Raw genomic sequence first — 26,677 nt, forward strand, 5'->3', positions numbered from 1 at the left:
AAATGTAATGTATTGCTGCTATGGAAAAGCTGAATATTCACCATCATTACTCCAGTCTTCAGTGTCACATGATCCTTCAGAAATTATTCTAATATGATGATTTGCTGCTCATGAAACACTGGGACTGTGTCCGAGATCTTTAAAATGCTGCCTTCAGAGGATGTATGTATAAAGGCTTTAAGGCATGTCTGAATCCAATGTTAACTTTACTTCCTGTCTCCTGAGATACCTTCATCTGATTAATTTTTAAAGGCAGAAAATTGCAGCATCCAAAATCGTTGTCTGTAGTAGTAGGTGAAAAACAGTGTGTGCCAAAATAAGTATGTACGAATTCATAGTACTCATAAAAGAGAATGCAAAAAGTACCCGGATGACCTACTACTTCTGCCGAGATTCTGAAGTGTGCATACAATGGACATTTTACTATCCCATGAGGCCACGGGAGAGGATTTGTGAATGACCGTGAAGCGACGCAACTGACGCTGATAGGTCACAATAAGGGCGACAATGCGAATGTAGTACGTCCAGATTTTATTCATAGTAAACATTCATACTAAATAGAACACTTTTTTAGCGGCTGTGGAGTAATTACTTATTCAAAACAAACACCTTCACGAGATTATGTGATGTCGAATGTAGCCGATGTAGGCCTGTCCTTTGATATCCCACATGTGCGTTCCGTTCTGTAACAGTTGGGCTAAAAAATAAAGATGGCATCTAAATGTTGTGGTTAGTGGTCAGTTTGTGTGTAAATGTAAGTCATTTTCCACTTCTGATGTCATTTCTAGTGAGAAATTACTGTATTTAAATATTTGTTTAGTTTTCACTGAAGCTCGCTCTATTTTGCTGTAGATTATTAAACCATTAAACTGCCACAGAAGTCTGTCTGAAATCAGTTTTGTGAGGTGCCTTCGTGCACAAACGCTTGCCTGATAAGGCAGCGAGGCAACAAGTATGTTTTTGGACGCAGCCTGGGTCTCATTCAGTAATAACTGCGTGGATTATTTTGTATTTGTTTGCATCAGTTCAGTATTTTGAGATGTTATGCTCTTAATAATAATAATAAATCAGTGCATTCAACGTTGGTGTCACAAACTGATGAAAAATAAAAAAACCATGAGACATGATACCAGGGAGAATGCTCGGAATTGCAGTGTAACACTAAACAAGACTTCGCAGGGAATGAATGAGTGTACATGGTTTAAATAGGTGGAGACTGACAAGGTAATGAGACACAGGTGGATGCAAACAGGGATGATGAGACCAGCAGTGAGTTATGGGAAATGAGGGAGTGGCTCTCAAGGGCTCAATATTAACCATTTGTTTATTGAACTGTTGCATAAAATCTATCACAGTCACAGTCGTGCTGTTGCACAGAATATTTATGTGTGATTACCTGCAGTCTCTTGTTTATATTATTCAGAATTTTAAGATATTCATGCACTATTGCTTGTGTGATGTTGTTTAATTAGAAATACAGTTGCAGTCAGAAAACAATAATTTCTTGTTGAACACTGTAAAGAATTTAATTTTAAGTTGTAAAAAGATTATTGGAGTAGCCCACATTTGACAAGAAAATTGTATTTCAGATTTTCTACTTCAAAACTTCATGTTTAAAGGTGCAGTGTGTGATTTCTAGTGACATCTAGTGGTGAGGTTGCAAATTGCAACCAACAGAAGTTACTTGGCCGACAGGAAAAGATGTCGTCGTCTGAGACAGCAGAGAGTAAAGCTTCTTAACTTAACTTAAGTTTCTTTACAATTATAAATTAAGAAATTATGTTTACTTAATTATTCAGTAAAAATGAATGTTATTGCGAATATTATTGTTACTTGTTCATCATTGAGTCAGGGATGTTGTCAGGGATTCTGCATTCCGGATGAGGGTGGGGAGAGCGTTCCACCAGCATGGAACCGTGAATGAGAATGTTCTGGAGAGTGATTTTGTGGCTCTCTGTGATGGAACCACAAGACATCGCTCGTTGACCGATCATAGGCTTCTGGTAGGGATGTAGACTCGTAGGAGCGAGTGAAAGTAGGAGGGAGCTGAGCCTGTGATAGATCTGTAAGCAAGTGTCAATGCCTTGAACTTGATGTGGGCAGCAAGTGGTAGCCAGTGCAGAGAGATGAACAGAGGAGTGACGTGGGCCCTCTTGGGCTTGTTGAAGACAAGACGAGCTGAAGCATTCTGAATCATTTGTAGAGGTTTAATTGCACACGATGGAAGTCCAGCCAGAAGAGCATTGCAGTAATCAAGCCTAGAAATGACCAGGGCCTGGACGAGAAGTTGTGTTGCATGCTCAGTTAGGAAAGGCCTGATCTTCATGATGTTGTGCAGTGCAAACCGGCATGATCAAGCTGTTTTTGTAATTTGGTCTGTAAAGGTCAGCTGGTCATCAAATATTACTCCAAGATTTCTGACCGACCTTGAAGGGGTGATTGATGCTGAATCTAGCTGGATAGTGAAGTCGTGTTGTAGAGACGGATTGGCAGGGAGGACGAGAAGCTCAGTCTTTGCCAGGTTGAGCTGTAGGTGATGTTCCTTCATCCATGTCGAGATGTCCGCCAGACAGCTTGAGACTCGTGCAGCTACTGTGGGATCATCTGGTTGAAATGAGAGGAAGAGCTGTGTGTCATCAGCATAGCAGTGGTAAGAGAAACCATGTGCCTGTATGATGTGTCCCAGTGATGTGGTGTAAATGGAGAAGAGGAGGGGTCCAAGAACTGAACCCTGAGGAACCCCTGTGATCAGCTGATGTGCTTTGGATACCTCGCCTCTCCATGCGACCCTGAAGGATCTACCTGTGAGATAGGATTCAAACCAGAGGAGGAAGTTCCTGTGATGCCCAGTGATGAGAGGGTGGACATAAGGATCTGATGATTCACAGTGTCGAAGGCAGCAGACAGATCCAGGAGAATGAGGACTGAAGATTTGGAAGCAGCTTTTGCGATCCGTAGGGCTTCTGTGACCGACAGTAATGCAGTCTCAGTTGAATGCCCTTTCTTGAAGCCGGATTGGTTGACATCCAGCTGGTTGTTCAGAGACAGAAAAGATGACACTTGGTTGAAAGCAACTCGTTCAAGTGTTTTCGCAATGAATGGTAGGAGAGAGACAGGTCGGTAATTCTCTGCAAAAGATGTGTTTAAGTGTTGTTTTTTTAAGCAGTGGAGTTACCCGAGCCTGCTTGAATGCTGTAGGGAAAATGCCAGTATGGAGGGATGAGTATATGATGTGTGTAAGTGCTGGTAGAAGTGAGGAAGAGATGGCTTGTAGAAGGTGTGAGGGTGTCTACAGGGCAGGTGGTAGGATGACTGGAGAGGATAAGTTTAGATACTTCTTCCTCGGTTAGTGGAGAGAAGGAGGAGAGAAGGTTATTGGAGAAGGAAGGAGGTTGGTCTGGGTTCCTGTGTGTGTGGAGATGAGAACTGACTGCTGATATGTCTTGTTTTGTTGGTGAAGAAGTTAGCAAAACCATCAGCAGTTAAGGAGGAGGTGGGTGGTGGAGGTGGACAGAGCAGAGAGTTGAATGTCTTGAAAAGTGATTGTGTGTTAGAGGTGCTGTTGATCTTGTTGTGGAAATATGAAGATTTCGCGGCATGAACATCAACAAAAAAAGGAAGAGAGCAGAGACTGATACATACTCAGGTCAGATGTCTTTTGATTTGCGCCATTTCCCCTCCGTTGCCCTGAGTTCGGTCCGGTGTTCACGAAGAACCTCAGATAACCAGGGGTTAGAGGGAGTAGCGTGTGCTGGCCTGGAGGAGAGAGGGCAGATATTGTCTGGAGAAGAGGTTAGAGTGGAGCATAAGGTATCTGTTGCGGTATTCACATCCAGAGATGAGAATTGTGAGGGTGAGGGAAGAGAAGATGACACAGCAGAGGAAAGATGGGAGGGAGAAAGTAAGCACAGGTTTCGTCTGAAAGTAACTGGTAGGGGGGTTGGTGGTGCACAGGTAGTGAGTTGTAAATTGAAAGTAATGAGGAAATGATCTGAAACTTGTAGAGGTTTCACCAAAATTTGCAGATTCACATATTGCGCTGCCGCTGTGTGTGATGATGGATTGTCGAGAGACAACAGGAATGTATTGAAAGCACATGTTGAGTAAGGGAAATAAGATAAAAGTGGGAAAGGAAAGGGGAGAAGAAGATAATTAAGTGCCTTACAGATGTCCTTGCTCGGTGGAGTCGCACAGGTAGAGTCGATGGTCTTTACCCGAGTCGGTCTTCACACGAGGACACTTCCGCGACAGCGCGCACACTACATAAATACAATGCTTTCAAAGGCTTGAGTGAGGACAGCTGTCTCCGCCCTTGCAATTAGCACAGCAAAAGCAAATATCCCGAAAATTGGAGAAATCGAAACTAGCTGTTGGCAGCGCTACACTTAATTGCAATAAAATTCAAACTGCAACACTTATTAGACGCGACTGTTATTCAAAATAGGATCGCGTCTAATTAAATTTTTTTTTTTTTTGTGAAGGTAAAAATTAAAAATAAGCAGAGAATCAAAACTAGCACTACCTTAATAACCTAGGCAAATAGTAAACTGAGCAACAGGGGAACTTGATATTAAGAAAAAAACACTTTCGCACTCTCCTCGTATTCACAGACTGACCGCTTGTCCTGGCCTTCTCCTAAATGAATGTAAGGGGACTCGTGGTGTATGTAGATAGAAATGGCTTATTCTAAGGTAATAAAAACATAACGGTTCATTATGTAAGGTCTTTATACACCACTGAAAACATAGTTATGTAGCCTACATGATATTGCATTTCTGTCAACAGATCCTCCTAAATATTACACAATGCACCTTTAATTCAATGTGTTACTTGCCATTTCTTTGTAATTATTTGTAAAACTTACCAGCAATTTTAGAGTGAAAAGTAAATCTTACATATTTTTTTTCAGTGAAGAAATATAGCTGAGAATAACTAAACCAATGTTTTACATGGCCTTTAAAGGGGTGGAATAATACCCTTTCACAAGATGTAAAATAAGACACTGATGTCCCCAGAGTGTGTATATGAAGTTTTAGCTCAAAATACCCCACATATTTTTATATAGCATATTAAAACGGTCACTTTTTGAGGGTGAGCAAAAACACACCGTTTTTGTGTCTGTCCCTTTAAATGCAAATGAGCTGCTGCTCCCGGCACAGGGGGCGGAGCTACAGCAGCTCGTGTCCTTTTACCACACACAGACATGCACTGAAAATTTCAAAAACTTTTAGCCTTTTATGTTCAAACCGGATTCAGACAATGATGGAGAGACTCAAGAAGAAGTGACAACATGTAGAAGCAACAGGCCGTTTCTGAATGGTTAGTTGATGAATTTATGTAGCTTATGTGTAGTTATCTTCTAGTCATTGATTAGCATATTCTGTCATGATAATCTATAAATCGCGTTCCCGGGGGCGGGGTTTATGTAAATTTTAGGGTTAGTGACATGTTGTGTAGTTCCTACCAGCCGTTTGTTGTAGTCCTTAAAAAGCTATTTCTTTAAAAGCAAATATCTCCCTTTGCTTTGAACTTTGAGCGTTATAACTTTGCAGATGTTGTTTATGTTCAAACAGCAACATTACACACTAATTAAAGTTAGAAAAGTGAAATCATAATCAACCACCCCTTTAAGATTTTATTAATTTCCACAGACCTATCACTCCCTGATATTTACAGATTTTTCCAGAACGGTGGGAATTAACCTGACATCTAGATTTCATCTCTAAGACTATGAAAAACATGCATGACTTGCAGAGGTCAGTAAAACTCTAAATCACACGCTCGCACGCACACATACACACACAGTTAAAGAAGCCCTATTTCTTTAATATGCAAACTGCAAGTAGCTGCATGTTCCCAGCACAGCATGTTGCTGCAGAGTCTCACATGAACATTCTGTCTGTCACAGTCACATTACGGCTGCTGTGCTCTATGGTTGCCAATGGTGACAGAAGCTTCATCTCAGGCATGAGCCAGGCTGGGCATCAGGGGGTCCCCACCATAGAAACAGAAGAAGCTTCAGTTGATTGGACCCTATTGCTCAGTGCTGGGAGTCACATGGTACCACTATGACCAACCCCCCCCTTCCTTTCCCTCAGAATCCATACGAGTGGGGGAAGGGAAGGAGAGGAGGGAAGTGGGGAGAGAAAGAGGGAGGGTTGAGTTGGAAGCATGAAGGCAAGGTGAAGGGTGTGAAACAAACAAACGAGTGAGAGGAAGTCCCTTATCCTTCGCTGTACCGGAGTAAAACATAGATTCAGCCCTGACCCTGTGTCTCTGCTTTAGCACAGAGCCTGGAGCAAATAATCACAGCACAACCAGACAGAGAGAGAGAGAGAGAGTGTGACACAGATAATAGGAACACTTCGGAGCATTTCACTGGATAACAGGCTGTCGGAGGGGGAATGAATCTCAGAGGCTCATCTTCAGGGAGCCTCCCGGCTATGTAAGGACGTCTGTGGATTTTTGTAAGGATTCCTTAATTAGGGAGGCTAGCAACTGTGGGAATATTGCTTTGGGAAGCCGGAATACTGTGCCATGAGTGGGAACAGGAGGCGGAAGAGGGATTGCTGAAGCATGGAGCAGGTGAGCGATACAGTCAGCGTACAATTACGCAGAACAAACATGTTTCCTGTTTCATGCCGGTGATGCTTCGGGCAAAAGCAAACGGCACAGCAGGATTCTCGCATCAGTCTCTAGCAGCAAATCCATCCTTAACACTATAGCGTGTGGCTTGCTTTTTTTGTTCATCATTTTGTCTTTGTGATGCTGTTGTCATGCTGAGTAAATCCTACAGCATGTCACATATAAAGGGGGTTGGTGTCAGAATCACCGATTGATTTGAACATAGTGTATTTTATTTGCAGTATGATTGTTTAAAATCAGATATGAGTAACCTTATACTCTGCTTTGCATGAGAGCAATGCACCTTAAACACTAACACAGATACAAGTCCAGATAAGTAAATCATACTTGATAACTCATACTCTTACTGCTTACCCAAATCATAAGGGTTAACATTATACATATATATATATATGTGTGTGTGTGAATATGTATGTGTGTGTGTATGTATGTGTGTATACTGTGTGTGTATATATATATATATATATATATATATATATATATATATATATATATATATATATATATATATATATATATCAGTATTTATGAAATATTGTCATTATTACTTCTCACATACTTATTATTTAATAAATAAATCATTTTAATTTGATCTATTACATAGAGTAATGGTAACGTGTAAAAGCAGTTGCATTTCTTTCCAGCTGTTGCTTGCCATGCAGTGACACTAAACAAGGATGCTGATTCCCTGGGCTGACTCTGCCTAAACATTATGTCATGCTCTCAATAGTCTCGCTCCTTTGGGACAGCAGTGTGTGAAAGAGAGACACCATGACATTTTATTTAGTTTGTATTTGGGCTATGACTAAATGGCATTTAGCAAAATATTTCAATCTTTCCTTCTCTTTAAACGGATCGCATGCCGTTGTCGCGCTCTCCTGTGATGAATTATTCATGCACTCAACACTGCACGTCCTCAGCCACGTCTTGCATGGGTCTAACGTCAACCAGGTGATGTCATCCCCATGCAATAGTTTGTATAATATCTAATATTGACCCCATTGATTTACATTCAGTGTTTGACATTCAGAAGTATCTGGATGGCCACTCACATTATGATGGCAGTGGCTCTGTTATGAGAAGAACAGTAAGACGGACCAGTGCTAGACAGGGACCTGATCCAACCTCCAAAGTCGCGCAAATGTATTGTCATGGAAAAATGCCAGCAGGCAAATGACTATCTAGCCAAACAACAGACCACTGAGAGCAACAGTAGATCAATACTTCACCAAAAGTCAGTAACACATCTTTGCTCTAATTGGTGCAGAAGTGTATTAGGCTACTGGGTGGCTGAAAGGTAAAAGCTAAACACTACAATTACTTTCCCTACACTGATACAGTCCAGAAAGTGTGTGTGTGAGAGAGAGTGAGAGTGTGTGAAGGTCGTCTCATTGATCAGGAGTATGGAATGACTATAGGACAGTAATTGTATAGCTGGCTCTGTGAGCACAAGTGCAAAGTGCGTTCGTCCGGTTAATTCCTTCAAACCTGTTTACAGCTCCTTCTTCTCTTAAGATTGTCCAAAGCTATATGTTATCTTATGATAGCATGTATGAAACAGGCCCACGAGCCAAAAATCTGCTGCAATTGTGGTCAGTAATGCAGAAAGAGACAGTTGGCACATGATGGCAGTCTGCTCAGGGGGATCAGGTGTAGTGGTTAAAGTCACCATGAAATCCAAATTGACATGGAATATTTCAGAATTTATTATAAATAATTTTTCTGTGCACATTATTAATATTTTAAAATTCATGTGCCATTATATAATCTTTAATCCAATTAACTTGCTCTGCCTCTTGTAATCTTTTCTGATGGTGTGTTTACTAACGTGAGGGCAGGACAACCTGTCACTCATCACAGCAATAGCAAACCACAAACATCCAACGATACAATCCATACAATCCACAATACATTTTTTCTTTTTTGAGCAGCCATTTTACTAGTCACAATAGGAAAGAAAAGACAATTGCAACTTACGTTTCATGCCAACTTCCTTCCGAGATCCTGGCTGGTTTGAATCCCTCAAATTAAAACTGATTCATAATTGTGATGCTGATTTTCAGGTTGGTCCATAAAGATTGTTCCTGTAATAAGTGAGACTAGTTATAACATGTTGGCTTTCAATCAGATCCATTTGATTTTGTATTAATGATATGTGCAACAAAATAACTTGGCTTCATGCACCTCTGAAATGACTTTTTTGGCTGAGGTCACAAGGCCTCTTATTTTCTTATTTGTGACCCTGGACCACAAAACAAGACCAAGATACAACTATTCAAAAAAAATCTGGAATCTGAGGGTGCCAAAAAATTGAAACATTAAGAAAATCACCTTAAAAGTTGTCCATTTCTGTTGGCGATTGTGCAGCATTCATCACTCACAAAAATAAATGTTTTATATATTTACGGTAGGAAATTTACTAAATATCTTCATGGAACATGATCTTTACTTAATATCCTAATGATTTTTGGCATAAAAGAAAAATCGATAATTTTGCCCCATTCAATGTATTGTTGGCTATTGCCACAAATATACCCGTGCGACTTATGACTGGTTTTGTGATCCAGAGTCACATTTTAGCTCCATCCCTCCAACCTTTCTGAAGAGACCATGCCCAGCTGGAACACACACTTGTGACAATCAAATCAATTCCTAATGGATAATATCAAGTCCTACCATCATTTTTTTCCGATAGAATGTTCTAATAAGCACGCCACCTACTCTCGGAGGATCTATGAAACCTGCCGAAAAAGTCGCTGAAAAATCCCTATGCACAAACACAGACAAGCGGAGTAATAAGTCCTAATGCTGTTATGAGCACTCTTGGAGCTTGACAAAATTAATAGAAAATAATAGAAAAAAGGAAATCTGTCACATTACGGAAGTAAAATGGGTTGCAGGTGCATCCTTTTTTCAACAAACAAAAACAACTCTATCAATATACTCTTTTTTTCTCCCCCTGCCTTGAATTTGAATCGAGTTTTGGCATCATTTTACAAGAGATTAGTTTTCACCAAACTATCAAAGAGCCATTTTTAATGTGTCTAGGGAACGATTGCAAACGTACACAGAAACTCTGCACTGCAGAGTATTGAAAGGATCACAGAAAACTGAAGATGCTCCAGCAATATCAGCATTAAATCATTCTAGATCAGCAGTCAGAGAGCAACTGCGCACTTAATAAAATAAGTTTCCATTCAAAGTAACCAATAAAAAGCTCTTGCAATGTCCTTAGAGGGACAACCTTTTTAGGCCATCATTCTTCACTGCAAGACAAAAGAGCTCATGTGATGTCTAAGATGGGCCTGTTTTCTCTGCTGATGTCTGAGTGGTTATTGATGTTACAGCTGGAGCTAATGACCTGTTACTTCATCACTGTCCAGCAGCCCTGAATCACATATATGGGTGAGAGCGAGAGAGCTTGGGAGGTCGTTTTGCATTCGTTTGTCTCTGTCTCTTTCATATTTTCTTCATCTTGTGCATTCCATCGCTCTCTTCTCCACCCTTTAACATCCATTACCTCTTTTATACTTTGCCGCTGTCATTTATTTCATGGCCATATTGTGATATCTAAGGGTTTGGTACACTCTTAACCCGAATTAGTTGACTTTACTCGCAAATCGCGAGGAAACCCGTTGCCTTATACCACTTTAGTTTTTACACAAGCTGAAACTAAACATGTTAAGTTGTATTAACATATAACCCTAACCTTTTACACAAGCTGAAACTAAACATGTTATGTTGTATTTACATGGTTTAGGATAATAGGTTTACTATTGGGTACCCAGCATGCACTGCAAGTATCACCATTGTGGAGATTCATATACAATTCCTGTGGAACTTCTGCTGTAAAATCACAGGAAATATCAAGTGTTACTGACTTTAATGACTTATAATCTCTATTGATAACAGCATCAATAGGCAGTTTAGTCAATTTATCACTTTACTCTTGACTTTTTGCTATAACTATTGTGCCTTTTAAACTCACAGTTAAAACAGCTAGAGAAAATATAATGTTTAAATATCAAAGGCAAGAGCCCAACTAAAGCCAACACCTTTCACCATCATGGTGACTACAAATGAAACAATAAATAATCACCATCTAAACCTCTGTTGATTCTCAACAAGATCTTTTGTAGACGTCTGACAGAAATAAAGTCAGTCTGTTTAGTAATAAGTTAAGCTGGTAATGTTCGACTCTTCTGTTCAAACTTTAAATGGCGCACTCTGCGCACTGTCACCTGTTTAAATAGGCCACGCCCCTCCCTTACAGAAGCTTAACATAGCGAGTTATCTCAGCTTAACATGATTAGTGCAATGAATCTTTCAGCTAAATAGTACAAACAACTAATGTTGTTTAGTAATGATAGCAGGTTTTTACTAAACATAAAAGAATAAGTAATGATTACTCGTAAGTTTAATTAGAAACAAAATCTGGGTTTACAGTGTATCAAAATGAGTTAGATTACATGGATTATGGATTATATTTGTTGGGAAATTCATCCCACTCTGCAGTTAGTGGGTAGATGGCTGAGGGTTTGTGAGGCAGATGTTTCCCTGCTTAATCTGGATGGACTGTTTCCAGATGGCAGCACAAACGGCCTCATATAGCAAACTAACATTATGGATGGATTTATAATGCAAATATTGTTTTTGTAGTTGTAGTAAATTATGAGGGAGGTTATGGGGTAAAACTATTGCTCTTAAATGGAGCATGGACTGTCTGGCTTTGAAGAAACTGGTGTACTTATATACGAGATATGTTTTACAGATTACGCTCTTTCCAGATCGTAATGTGTTTAACAGAGTCAGCTAGTTCTACAGCAATGCCTGGGGCCGTTCTGATTGGCAGTGTGATCAAACAGGTTATTAAGTTATTATACTTACAGAGACATTTCAAATGTTAATGCCGTCTCAAAGGAGCCTGTAGAATTTACAATGAACTTTGACACTTACTTAGAAACAATAATGTATTGTAAATGAACATGTCAAAAACATTGTAGTATGTATTCATACATCTGTGCGTGTGTGAACATTTTTGAACATGTAGAGGTCAGACAGAAGGGTCCTCACCTTTAGCCAGGAGGAAGTGATGTAAAGGAGAAAGGAAATATTGGTATGTATGGTATGCCACATGAATTATGAGGAAACAGGACGTTAGCGCTTTACAAGCACCATGAGATGGTCTCTGTGACCAAAAACAGCCTCAGTATCCTCATAACAGCTCATAAATAGAGAAAATGGTAGTTCGTGTAACACAATACAGTTCCATTCAGAGCATTTCCTCTCACTCCAGTTATTTTTACCTTTTAGTACTCTCTTCTTTCCTCCAGGGATAATATGGCAGAGTATCACAGATGTTTCTGCTGCTTATCTATACACAAATACTGTATATGCAATGCTTTCTAAGGGCCTCGAAATACATTTAATATTTATAGCAAGTTGAATAATTATGTTTTTATTCTAAGTCAGAGTTGAGTAAGTAATTGTTGCTGATTTTAGGGGTGGGAATCTTTTACCATCTCACGATTCGATTCGATTCCGATTCTTGAGGCCACGATTCGATTCAAAATCGATTTTCGATTCAAAAAGATTTTCGATTCAAAACAATTCGATTTTATTCATAATGATTTCTAATCAGGTTTCTGATCATGATCTACTCTCATCTGCTTTGCTATACAGAATGACAAACATAATGACAGACATTAAAGTGTCTTTTTCACATTTATGAAGTTCAATTCTCAGGGAAGTGCCTTTTATCAAAAACATTGAAAAAATGTTTTTACTTGGTACTTTTAAAGCAAAGTATTTATGATGACCCATAACGAACTTACTTCCAATACTTCCTATATTAATTTTATTAATAAAACAAATGGAAGTGATTTGGCAAGTCAACTGTAAGGTTACATTTGCCAGCATATGTCCCAACATTGCTGAGAACCAACAGGAAAATAAATGTGTGCTTGTACTAGCAGCATACTTGTAGTAAATTAATACAAACTTCAGCATATTCTGAATCTCTAGCATAGTAGCATTTAATAATAGACTTCTAACCAACATCCTCTTGTTATTTCCAATGAGCAATATAATCCTTCAGACAAAAAAAACATTTTGCTGTAGCAAATTCACAAACAGTTTTCGTTCAAAAATATAGAATTATGTACCAGAAGCTATCATAACGTATAATGCTTGTGGACTTATGCATATTCTGAATAATTAGTAACATTCAAAGTCGCTCTTGACTTATACACAACTAAATAATAAAGAGTTATGACTTGAAATGTTTGCTGTATACCACAATCAAAAACAGCTTATACAAAGAAAGTGAATGAACATCTGCAGAGAGTAACTTACAGTCAAAATGTAACTTTTTGTGACTGGCATTGCACATTTGGCGCTCAGCCATCATGCGTCCGTTATGTGCGCGTCTCTGTTATGTGCACGCCACAGACTGTCCGCGCACGTGCACGTCCGCTTCAGAGTTCCGCCTTTTGCGTTCCGTCAATGTTACATTAGAATTTTTTTTTTTTTTTAGAAAATCGATTTTTGACATTTGTGAATCGATTCAGAATCGTCCACGTCCCGAATCGCGATTCATCTAAGAATCGATTTTTTCCCCCACCCCTATGATTTAGTATGGTTTCTTTATTCCTGAAGTCTGGTAACATGTAAAACAGACCCAAAACGCTGCTGTAGAGATTGAATGGCATAGATTTACGACAGGTTGTAGGAGGACCCACAGAAAACATGGGGTCATGAACCCTGTGACCGCTTCCTCCTTCTGCCCTTGACACTTACAGTGGGGTTCAACCATCAGAGTCCACATGACAATTGGGATTTGATTGATACTTTGCTCATTTTTAAAATCTGAGAAATAAACAAAAAGCTTTGGGATTCTTTTTTGAGAAGTATAAACAAAGAAACATTATGATGTAAAATGAATAAGACTGGTCACAAATCTGTGACACTGATCATGTGACTGTACAGATGGTCAGGTGCTCTTCCATTGAAGCTCAAGATGCTCTTTGGATCATCTCAAAATCATGCTGGAGAACATGATCATCAGGTTTGATCATCAAGTTCATTCAGCCCAAGTGAGCAAACACCGAAACATTCAGAAATTCATGCAACACAAATTGTTATGATATATATTTTTATGAAAAAAAAGTATTAAATTAGAAAAATACAAAGCTGAGGCATATTGGAACCGCACTGTACATCCCTTTAAAAGAATGGGAAAGACCCACACAGCTTGAATTTATAGTATAACATTAGCTCATTATATAAAAACACATTGTGCTAAGTGTTTTGTTTTTTTACAAGCTAGCTGCCGGGCTTTATTACGAGCGCTGCATGGATGATGATGATGATGATGATGAGAGAAGCACATGAAGGATTCTGAGCAGCACTGGAGCTACATATATGCTTGACTTAACAAATGCTTTGGTGGTACAATAAAAAAAAAGTTCACAATTTTTCCTCCTGTGAAAATTTTGAACCCATAAGAGCTCGATGGGCAAAAGGGTGGCAGAAAAAAATGGATGGAAATAACGAGAGAAATAGCTCACATGTGGCTGTGTTTTGGCACAGAGCTACAGTCTCCCTATCGCTCTCTTATCTTGTGGCTTAGGGCTTATTGGGATAATTTGACCTGGTTTGGTGGTAGGAGAGGATAATGAGCGCTGAAGGGAATACTGAGTTAAACACACAAGCATGGACACAAGTTTGGAATGAATTCATCATTGCAACACACAGATGCATTGCCTTGCATACCAACGATCAAACGTTCGGGGTCGGTATGATCTTTTTTATCTTTTTTATAAATAAATAAAACAAAAAATCTTACAGACTCCAAACTTTTGAATGGTAGTGCATTTAAAACAGATAATTCTACCATTATTTACTCGAATATTCACTCATATTTTTAAAAACCAAAATGCTCTTGCAATACAAAGACAGTTGTGACCAGCGGTTGCCAAGCTCCAAAAATGAGAGAAAAACAGCATTCAAATATTATAACGGTAGTCTGTTTGACTCCGATATGCCAAATCTTCAGAATCCATATGATAGCATTTTCATCTCTGCCAGAGTAAATATTGACTTGAATTTTAATTTGGGTGAACTATATGAGAATACATTGGCGTTATTAGGACCACTACTGTCCTCAAAACTCGCCTGCACACAAAATCAGCGAAACATCTCCTGCTTTGTTTGATTTACGTGTTGAAGAAACACACAAAACGAGCTTGGAGTATTGCAAAAGCCTCTCTCTCTTTCTTTCTGTCTCTCTAATGACAGCCACATGGGCTGAAGCAGTGAAGAGTCAGCGGTAGGGCCCAGTGCCACGTTCTCTGTGTTTTCTGCAGCACCAGTGTGTTTTGCCCTGAGGACGAGAAACTTTAAGGAGCTTTCCAGAGCTCCCGAACTCTCCAATTCAGCACAGTTCCATTTAATCAGCAAGAAAGTGTCCAAAAGAAAGGTTTTCTTTTTGTCTTTGTCCTGCTGTGACCCAACACACTCCACTGCCAAATGTCTTAACTTGATCTAAGTGAGCAAAGAAGTGAGGTCACCGTTTGCCATGTCTCCAGGCTGCTTTGTCAATGTGCCTCCGGTCGGCCAGTAACAATGAGCCAGCTTGAGTCGACTTCCTACAGTATTTACTTGACAGTCATTTCACACCAAAGTCTTCCCGCAAATCCAACTAACATACCAAAGAAAGTCAGCTGACTGAGTTCTTCAAGGAAATCAAGAACAAAGTGTAAGCTATTTTTATTCATTGTTTCTAAGAAAGACTCTAAATCCGGCATTGCATTTTTGTTTTGTTTTTCTGTGGTAAAACGACCGGCCTAAAGTAGCGACCTTAAAATCAATACTACATTTGCTCGTCTGTTTGCCTGCATCTCATTGATTGATCTGTCATGACCACAGCGTGACCTGCACAGCTCTAGTCTGAAGCGCCTGTATGTTTAATCGTCACATTCTTCCCGATCCGTAACCTCTGACCTCTCCAGCTCCCATTTCCCTCCCAGCACGACTCATAATTGTCACACGTTGTGTCACCCTTTCAGAGAAAATTATTTTTACCATGATTTCTCTTTAGTAAACAGTCATTAAGACATGGTATGATTCAGAATAACTCTAACAAATACATGTTGGTATCAAATCAATCACTTTGTGTCATTCAATTATTTATATGAACATGATTTAACTACAAATCTGTTTTCTGCATGTGCGGTGATATCTCAAAATGGTTAAAAATCTTTTTGAGATAAGCGATAAACATTTAGGCTAGTATAGAATTAAATTATTGACTTATGTTTTTTATGATTAATAATACAGGTAATTTTTATATCTGATATGCAGGATCGATTTAGTTGTCAAAAATGTAATAAATTATTATTTAGAATTTTTTTGTAAAGTTTGCGATCTAAATGGTGACTGAGCAAATACCTTTTTTTCTGTTTCCCTCTTGAGACTGTTAAATAGAAAGTTGTCTAATATTTGAAACTTAATTTCTGGACATGTACCATAGTTTTTCCATGATATTCTTTGAAATACCTTATGTAAACATCATTGGATGAAAGTGGTAACCTTTCAAAAAGGTACAGTGGGAGTATCAAGGCAATATCATCATGATATGAAATGTATTTCCTGTGGTTTAACATACGAATATCATGGTAGGGTATAGCCTATTTAAAAAAAAAAACAAAAAAAACATTAGTACAAACATTTAACACCACTGTATTATCATCAGCTGTTATCTTAACTTTACCACACTGTCGTTATTTTTAACTCGCTATCATTTCTGTTCCTCAGAGATGTTTTAGCAGTTGTACCTCTCTCTCTACACACTCATCATTTACTCACCTTCCTTATTTCTGTAATGTCTTTTCGTTCCCGTCTATCTTTTTATCTGGGTACAAAGAGGGCTTTGTTTTCATGGCCTTGAACGCACCGCGCTCTGGCGCCCGTCACGCGCGTCCCGCTACGTCATAGTTTCCGAACGCAACGCATGCAAACGCAACGCGTCGTGTTTTGTAATGGCCGCTTGCTGCCGCCAGAGGGAGCTCCGCGCTACTCGACACAACCCAACACGCAGATTAATCCAGCGCGTTGTGCTGTAGTGGGACAGGCCGGTGGAAGAACTGAACGGATTTGCATCGGGGCGAGGGAAAAGGGAGGGCACTGCGGGCAAACAACGGGAAAGAGTCGAGTGGACGGAAGAAAACTGGATAGGTGAACGCCACGGTTTTAGATAAAGCGCTCATAGCATAGCCTACTTATTTTATACATATCTTAATCGCGACCCCCCGAATCCCCCTCTCGGTATCCCCCTGCAAAACAAGTTAAGCTGTCCAATGAATGGAGTTGCATTTTGCCTTGTTGGAATACCTCCGTATCCAGAAAACGAAGTAAGTGCAAGAGCTTTCCTCACTAAAGCGAAACGCGCAGAGCGTCTGATGCTCTGCAAACGTTTGTGTAAAGTCGAGTTAAACATCATTCTGTGTGTTGAACGGTGTTGTATTAATCAGAGAGCATGATTTCCTAAGAGGATTAAGTAGCGTGGATACAATGTGTACAAACAGACGAGACCGCTATTCCTACAGAAACTCCTTTTAACTGCCAGTTTTGCGTTATCATCGCATTTTACAATTTGTTTATTATGAAGCACGTATTTACCACAACATTCGACTGAAATGGTCGTACTTTAACATCACTCGCACATTGTTGTTGTTGTTGTCAGTATTCAGCTGCACAGCCTGTCAGTCTATCACTGTCTGCACACGGCATTCACTTATTTATCGGAACGTGGTTTAACAAAAGAAATCATGTGTACAGTTTGTTAATGTTGTATGCGTTATGTGCATGAGTGATATACGTCTCAAAAATGTTTTTTTTTTTCGTGGTAAGTGAAAATGATCAACGTAATTAGACTGTTTTTTTCACATATACACAGTTTTTATATTTTATATGAAGAATATAAAGTTGTTTGCCATCTTAAATATTCATGTTTGGATCTGTTACTCTCTTTAGAATGAATAGCTGTTACTTACATAGAAAGTTGTATAATTTAGTCCAACATTATTATTACTTAGCCTAATTTTTTCTGAAATAAATGATCCCTTAAAGACCATAGATCTAATATTGGTAAAACTGACTATTGATTGGTCTCATAGTATCAAATAATATATTCTGTTGTTTTTATTATAGACTAAGCTACTTGACTTGACTACTGACATTTTTAAAACAACAAATGAATTATCTATTTTATTTCTCAACATTTCTTTGTCTAAGCAGGCTAGTCTCCTTCAAAGAGGAACCGTTTATGTGTACCACTGTATATCTGAGTGTGTGTGTGTTGTCCATGTGTGTATGGGTGTGTACCAGCACATTACAGCATCACCCGGAGCAATAGCTTTACTGTATGTCTCAGATCTTTTCGTTGTCATAATTCTTGTTTTACAGTCAGAGGTTTTCCTCTTCCCTTTTATTGGACCCTTTTGATGTGAGATGAGGAAAGAAAGAAATGTATGCGTATAGTCATCAAGACTAAATGTTTTTTTTTTTTGGCATCATTAGCAATAGAGCTGAATCAGCATGTCTGTTCTGTGTCTAATCTAAAGACTACCATAGTAAAGATTACCACACTGCTGGTGTTTTCAAGTCAAAATGGCTTTAGAGCTCAGTGGCATTAGTAAAGAGATCTTGATTTGCACAAAAAAAGTATTTAAACACTTGAAAAGGTCTGAATGTCATTGCATTAGAAAATATCAAAACAAGTGGTACTAGCTTTCCTTTTTTTGAGCCATTTTCGTGTTCATACATGTGTCCTATCAGAGTAACCACAGCTGCAGTCCTTCACATTAACTATTGTGCCCTTTTTACTGCCTATGCTTTTTTATATGTGTTACATGACTAGAGAAAACAGAAAGTAAGGATGTTGTCTTCCCTTTTACTAAATAAGTAGGAAAACCTCAACACCCATAAAACACTAGGCATGTTGCCATCCAACACCACTCCCACCAGTTTGCTATGGATATGCTTACCAGAGTCAAATACCGCCTTGCTTGAATAGGGAATATTTCTTAGCAAACTTTTAGTCATAATGGTGTCGACTTGTATTGTTTCCGGTGGCAAGAATGCAAAGAGTAAACATTTAGCTGGAGCGAGTTACTTTCGGTTTCCAGTGAAGGATCCAGCGTGTTGTAGGCAGTGGCTAAAGGCTGCAAAAAAATCATAAATATGGAGAGAATATGGAGACATACTATGATACAGGTTTCAGTGATAAACCTACCCTTGCAAAAACTGTTCTGTTAATAATCCTCTGTTGATCCGACTGAACGTGGGTGGGGATACAAAAATGCAGAAGTGTAATCTGTAGTTTTCACAAAAGCCTTGGAGATGTAAAAAGCGAAACGCTTCATCCAGCGGACTTTTAAGTGCACAATATCATAGTCGGTAATATTGTAACTATGAGTTTCGAGCACGTGAAAGACAGACCGAAGTCGTATTCATGGGAAACATAGGGGGAACATATTTCCCAAACATATGGGAAACTCAGAATTCTAGATGATGCGCAAGTTGTCGAATTTGGAAGGGTTGTGTTGATTTGAAACATGGTGGAAGCACTGATCTATAATATAGACAAAAAAATGTGAAAAGCAAGTTTATAGTGAATGCTTAAAGTCAATTGCTCAACTTTCACAGTTTGCTTTAACAAAAACATTTAGTTACTTATGATACCATGTATAAGTAAGTGGTAAAAATGAATATTGTTCATCATTTTGAATTTAAATTCATTTTAAATTTAAATTAAATTAAATGTAATTATTTAGGTTTATTGTTCGAGGTACAAGCGTGAAGGCAGCATAATGACATGACATGAATCACTATGTCTAACTACCAAAGAGATTTTGAACAGTATATCTTTTTTTAGCATTTGAAACTTGACAGAATTATTTTTCTGAAGCATTTTGCTGGGAAAATTAACATCTGCTATCTTTATTTAAAATAATTAATGTTTCGGTATATGACATTCATGCATATTTTATGTGTAAAAGTGTGAATTTTGGGGGATTCTGTATGTTGACAGACCTATTGGCCCAGTTGATGATTTTGTTCAGCATCCATTATGTGGCAATGTAAAACTTATAATGTTGTTGACAATAGTGGAATAATAATCTTATAGAGTGTGACAGTTATGTAATGTAAGTAATAAACTGTTCCCAACCAACACACACAAAGAGAAACAGAAAGAGATATTTAGGACAAGAAAAGATCAGGGAGGGAGATTAAAAGATATTATTTTCTCATTATGGACTAAAGTAAACCCAAATACACTTGATAAATATAGTCTGCTGTTGTTGTGCTCAGAGGGTGTGGTACGTGTGTGTGTGTGTGTGTGTGTGTGTGAGTGAGTGAATGTGCTGCTCTCCCTCCCAGTCATGCCTAATTGAACCCTGATTCAATTATCACAAAGCGGTTAGGCAGAGAGGAGGGAAAGGAAAGAAGAGGACATGAGAACACACTTCACTTCATTTAGAGAGATCAGCTGACTGCATTTAGTGCTCACAAATATCAGATCAGAGCAGTCAGTCATATGCACTCCAATAAACACATTCAAAACCATTGTCAGTCTGTATTAATTTGTATGATCTATATTATTTAAAGGGTTAATTCACCCAAAAATGAAAATTCTGTCATTAATTACTCACCCTCATGTCGTTCCAAACCCGTAAGACCTTCGTTCATCTTTGGAACACAAATTAAGATATTTTTGATGAAATCTGAGAGCTTTCTGTCCCTCCATTGACAGCAACATCATTGCAACTTTCAAGGCCCAGAAAGGTAGTAAAGACATTATTAAATGGATATTTCACCGCTGGAAAGATGAATGTGTATTTAAATTGGGTCATTTATGTAGTATGTGAAATTACATTAGAAGTTGGTGCCTTCTAGACTGAGAAAAGCCAGAAAATGTATTTTTGGCTCATGTGGATGAAAGACAACAACTCCCAGAATGCATTTGCTTCGCTGCCCTACGAGGCCACTCCCAAGCCACACCTTCCGGTTACAGAGGGCAGTATCTGAAGAAATGATACAACTAGGCTACTAGTCGACTCGAAACTGAAAAGACGCCGTGAGATCCCCCTAAAACCCCCTAAAACATGCGGAACGAGCTCCTACTACTGGCTGTAGTCTCTAGCCTCTGGACAAAAAAGCCTCAGATGATGCTAAATGACGATTTTTGCGTAATCAGAGTTTTTTTTCCAGACACACAATACAGAAATCTCTGGTCTCAGGGGGACATAAGAGAGGGAAGCACGGTCATTCGAAAATACTACCGGTTTCTACTGATACAAAGCTTAATACTAATTGGTGAAGTATCCCTTTAAAATAGTCCAAATGACTACAGTGGTTCAACCTTAATATTATGAAGCGACGAGAGTACATTTTGTGCGCAAAAAAATGCCAAAATAACGACTTTATTCAACAATCTCTTCTCTTCCATGTCGTAGGGTAACAGCGCAGCGCTTCTGGGTTCTACGTCAGAACGTCGGCTCACTATTGGCCAGCATTACACACACATCAGACACATGACCAGCGTTGGCCAATAGTGAGCCTACGTTCTGACGTATGAATACATGATTTGTGTTCCAAAGATGAACAAAGGTCTTACGGGTTTGGAACGACATGAGGGTAATTAATGACAGAATTTTCATTTTTGGGTGAACTGTCCCTTTAATTACTGCATGATCTATATTGTTTAGTCATACAAAGAAACATTTCACAACTGTGTGATTCCCCACTGCTTTAAAAACACAATAAATGGCTAATTCATTTCAAGACTGCAGCCTAGAAGATCTGACTCAATGGAAGGTTCTCAGAGTTGTACATGAGCAGTTTGGTTAGCACTTGTATCCTGAAAGCCCTATTGGGATCACTTGCTCTGCGGTATGGAAAGAGTTTGTGTGTGTTAGAAAGAGAGTGAGAGAGAGAGAGAGAATTTGTGCCAAACTACAAGCTCAAAGTTTAGGTGTCTATGAGAGGAAAGAGGTTGAATGTTTGGAGAGCAGAGGTCCATTAGCACTTAGACACTGTTTAAACATCATTACATTGGCCTCCAGAGCTGCTTTTCACTCTCAGCTCACTTTATCTGTTTCATTCTTTCTACACTACCATTCAGATCAAATGTTTGGGTTTGGTATTATTTTTTGTAAATGTTTATGTAAAATGTATCTGCTTACATCATTTATTTGATCAAATACAGTTAAAACAGTAAATATTGAAATGTTATTACAATTTAAAATAACTGTTTTCTATATATTTCTATATATTTATAATATATTTTGAAATGTAATTTCTGTGATGGCAAAGTCTTCAGTGCCACACGATTCTTCAGAAATCACATGCTGATTTGGTGTTCAAGAAACATTTATTATTTTTAATGTTGAAAATAGTTTCTGCTGCTTAATATTTTTGTGGAAATCATGGTCCATTTTTTTCAGGATTCTTTGATGAATAGAAAGTTCAAAAGAACAGCATTTATTTGAAATAGAAATCTTATGTAACTATATATAACGGCTGTCGATTTAACAAGTTAAGGAAAAATACAAATTATTTATTGCATTTAATGTACCCGCGTGTGTAATAAATTCTATGTTGAATCAAATCAAATATTTATTTCTAAAGCTACTTATATGTCTATTTGATACTTTTCCCATTTAACACAATAATGACTTTAAATGATCTTTTGGCGGAAATTTCTCAGCCAAATTTGATGTGCGATTTAATCAGATTAATCAATCGGCACATCGTGTAATTAATTAGATTAAATATATTAATCTCTTGACAGCACTATAGTATTTACTTTTGATCAATTTAATGCATTTTTGCTGAATAAAAGTGTTAAATTCATACTGACTAAGTAGGCCAATATTCTGTGGGGTCTAAATGTTTATAATCATATTCATACTCCCTCACATTCTACTAGGTATTATTGTATCATCCCTTTGAATCATCTTGTTGAACATGATCATCAGGTTTGACACAAACTGTAGGTGGATGGATGATGAATGGATGGATGGATTGATGGGTGGAAAAAGAGACAAGGACAGAGGTTAAATGTGTCGATGGATGGAAATATATAATTTAGAAGGAAGTTCATTACGAGTGATTCAGGGATTTTGATTGGTCAGACTCGCACAGTAGGGAGTGTTTTAGATCCTCTCTCATCTCATGCCAGCTTAATGCTTCTGTGAGTTCTGGAAATTGTGTGGTGAATCAGGAATTGATGCACACTGATCCATGACGCCACAAACCCAAATTTAGAAATGCTTCCTTTCTGAGAAAGGGTGGTCTGGGTGGGGCGAGATGACACGCACCCTCCGCCAGTGATTTACAGAAACAGAAGAAGAGAATAACAGTGATGGCGAGAACTAATCTAACAGTTCTGCTCATCAATATAGTGTCTTCCTGTGACACATACATTGAGCTACAGTTATGAAGCTACTTCAATAACGCTCCACCCTTCACATATCGCTGACTCATCGTATTGAAATGCAGGGGCACAGTGTAAAACATGTGTGAGCAGTATGCTGCAGTATTGTTGGGACTATTTGAAGAATGATGGCTGTAGGCTTTAGATGTTGAATGCTGAGCCCCAGATGGGCGTCGACCTCCACCACTGCTCCCAGTGGATGACGGCACTCACATAATGGCTGCTTATTGATCTCTCTCTCTCTCTCTCTCTCAAGCTCTCCTTCTCCCTCTATAACCTAATGTGAACCTGACCAACCATTACAGAAGTGCTCTTGTTAGTCATTTGACTATCTCGGTAGCCTGCAGTCACTTCAGTGACCTGTGTTTGATGGGAGTAACCGTGACAGTGACCCAGTGACCCTGCATGTCCACCTATCTTTTCCAGCAGCTCATGTGACTTAATTGACTCATGAGCATGTTTTTTTGTTGTTGCAAGCATGCTTGTGTACATGGTTTCTGTTGGGTTAGTCACACTACAGTATTACTTACAAACATTTACCACATTAACTACTGTTTCTACAAAAATACTAGTTACTTTTACAGTTACTACTGCAAAATTCTGGTATATTAGGGTGGTCGACTTAAGTTTTCATGCAACATATTATACTTCATATTATACATATATATAACTATTTTAAACAATGTTTTTCTATAATTAGTACTTATGTAGTATTCTTATGAGCTTTGCCACACTGTAAGAACAGTTTGCCATAAATTTAGCATAATTAAAAAAATATAGTTACAATGTTTCTAGCACTACATGCTGGTGTCTGTGTATATTTCACAACTTATAATCATATATTTCATTAAGTGAAATTATATGTTAAGTTACTTGAAGTACCAAAATCTGATTTGTACCTTAAAATGCATATTGATAACCACTATAATAATACAGGTGTTCAAATATAAATCAGAGGTTATTACAATGTGATCTTCAGACGAAGCTTTCTGCTATTTTGTTTTTCTTTTTGATGATAAATGGTTAATAATGTAATGTAAGCAAAAAAATAACAAATAATGAATAATAATAATGAATATCCTAAATTATACCCTGAAACCACATCATTCTGCAGGTATTGTAATTTCTCCAAGATTTCTTTCAGTCTAGAAAATCTTACGCACATTTGATTGTAATATCGGAGCAAAAGCCAAAACTTTCCATTCCTGTCAGGACAGTGTGGGCAGAGGGCAATTTTTGCTTGAGTGCGATGAAAATGCCTCTCTTCCCACTGGATTGCATTCCTGTGTGCCCTGCAGAAAGAGAGAGTGGGAAATTAAAGGAATAGTTGGGCAGGGCTGTTGTGTTGTGAGGAGAATCACACAATGACTCTCTCTTTCAGCAGAAAACAGCAGCTAATACAGATCCGCTTGTTGATGTGGTACACAGCTGTGTGTTGAAGAGAGAGAGAGAAAGAGAGGAAGGAAGAGAAGACAGATCAAACTGTATATTTAGCTGTAACTCAGTGGGTATGATGTCATTGTCAAGAGTTTATTCAGTGACACGAATCCTCACCTAAATTATTTGTTCAGAGATTTGTTTAGTGATCCTTTGTGTAAAGGTGTAGGCTATAGGATTAAGGGATGTAGAATATGGTAATTCAGAACAAGGCATATATGTGCTTTATAAGTACTAATAAACACCCAATATCCTCGTAATATGCATGCTAATAAGCAGCTAATAGTGAGAATTGGACCCTAAACTGAAGTGTTACTGTTCATTGAGTTTGTCCACAAAACTTGTTCAGTTCTGTGCCACTCTTGAGTCTCGTTCAGACTCAGAACTCTTCAGTGAAGGGGGCATATTCGTTCAGAAGGTCCAACCAATGGAATTCTTCTTTAGTGGATGAAAAAATTACTCAACAAACAATTTGATAACATTAACGATATGTCCAAAAAACACAAATGTGTTCATGACTGAAACACCACTGCTGTTTTTATTCTTCTGATGGTGGAACAAGGTCAAATACAGTCCGTGTGCTGTCAACCTTTTGTGCGGGATCTTTGTGTTTGGATATTCTGAGTTTATTGGTTTGTCCTTAACAACTTGCAAACTTTCAGCAACCTCAGCATCATGTTTATCATTGTTTAGATAAATACACCGTTTGATAGGCTCAAGTTCTGTATATGATTGAGCATGCAACCCTTGCCCTATAAACACAAACATCCCTCTCTCTGAGTCTGTGTTAAGGGATAAGATGTTTTTCCCTAGGGAAGCATGTCCAGGCAGGCCGGGATTGGAGCCTGGGACTTGCCTCGCTGGAGCGGCTGATGGAGAGATAATTCGAGCGTAGAGTAACAGCAGCCCGAGGGCAGGGAGGACATTTCTCCTCATGTCTGCCCGATCCTGTCATATTCTTCATTAGTTATCCATCAGAATTCATGTTTAAATTCCTATTCTACACTTAAGTTCATATTCTACACTTTTGCAGCAGTTTATTTGTTCTCTGAGGCCCGCTGATAATGCTTATCAATGTTATTTTGATAAAATATTTTACATAATTTAGTTTAAATGACAATTTTCTATGTTTTCTTAGACTTTTAGAAATAGACATGTCTTAAACGATACAGTAGAAAAAATGTTTGCAACAATCCAACAATGTTTTCAACATTGCTAATAGTAAGACATGTTTCTTGAGAGCAGCAAATCATCATATTAGAATGATTTCTGAAGGATCATGTGACTCTGAAGACTGGAGTAATGATGCTGAAAATTCAGCTTTACATCACAGGAATACATTACATTTAAAAATATTAATATAAATAAATATAAAAAAATATTAACCATCCCAAATTTTTTTGAATGGTCATGATGTCAAGCAAACAAACAGAGTTGGGAGGGTTACTTTAAAAATGTATTTCGTAACAGTTACAAATATTTAAACAGTTAAAAATATTCAGAAACGTAATCCAAGCACCACAATAAAAAAGTAATGTAATCTGATTACTTTTGGATTTCTTCAAGGTCACATAGGCTAAAATCAGGTAAAAAGCAATATTTAGGAGAATGATTGTGCATGCACCAGTAGGTGGCTCACGTGAGTCAGATTTAGATATCCGCACCCAATCGTCACATTACAATTATTCTAATTCTTAGTGTTAAAGTCCAACTGAAATCAAAATTGACCCTATTTACTTTGTTAGCGCATATTACTAGTCTTGTGGTGAAAAAATAATCCGTGTAAGTTAATACACAGAAAAAAATTGTTTGCCGTCGTAATCTTTAATCAAAGTCTGAAAAGTTACTTCGGGTCTGGAATGGCGTTCCTTCTCTGATGATGTAGGATTGACGGCTTGGGTTGGGAAACGCTTAACCACTCCCCTCAAACCGTTAGTCTGCTATGAGTGAGAGATGGAGAGGAGGAGCGCTAGAGTAAAACCCCGCCCTCTGTTCAATATTCCTTTTCACTGGGAAATACGTCACAACACTGGAGAAAAGTCGTTTGCAACTTCCGGTTCACGGGGACTTTAAACGTTATGATATGGTAGCATA

General features: G+C 38.4%; 2 protein-coding genes across 3 annotated transcripts in view; both read left to right on the top strand.

The window, feature by feature from the left end:
- plcd3a (phospholipase C, delta 3a) overlaps window positions 1–26,677 on the top strand; it is a 142,969-nt gene that overhangs the window by 36,127 nt on the left and 80,165 nt on the right. The gene's annotated exons all lie outside the window — the stretch shown is intronic.
- The window catches only part of arhgap23a (Rho GTPase activating protein 23a), a 69,017-nt gene continuing 48,457 nt past the window's right edge, over window positions 6,118–26,677 (top strand). Inside the window, exon 1 of one of the 2 annotated variants that reach the window (XM_079872119.1) lies at window positions 6,118–6,585. In XM_079872119.1, coding sequence (XP_079728245.1) covers window positions 6,577–6,585 — 9 coding nt within the window. In that variant the 5' untranslated portion in view covers window positions 6,118–6,576. Of the gene's footprint in view, window positions 6,586–16,777; window positions 17,058–26,677 lie in introns of those variants that run through there. The other variant, XM_079872118.1, reaches the window with a different exon arrangement.

This window comes from Squalius cephalus (genome assembly GCF_949319135.1).
Source record: "Squalius cephalus genome assembly, chromosome: 1".
Lineage (NCBI taxonomy): Eukaryota > Metazoa > Chordata > Actinopteri > Cypriniformes > Leuciscidae > Squalius > Squalius cephalus.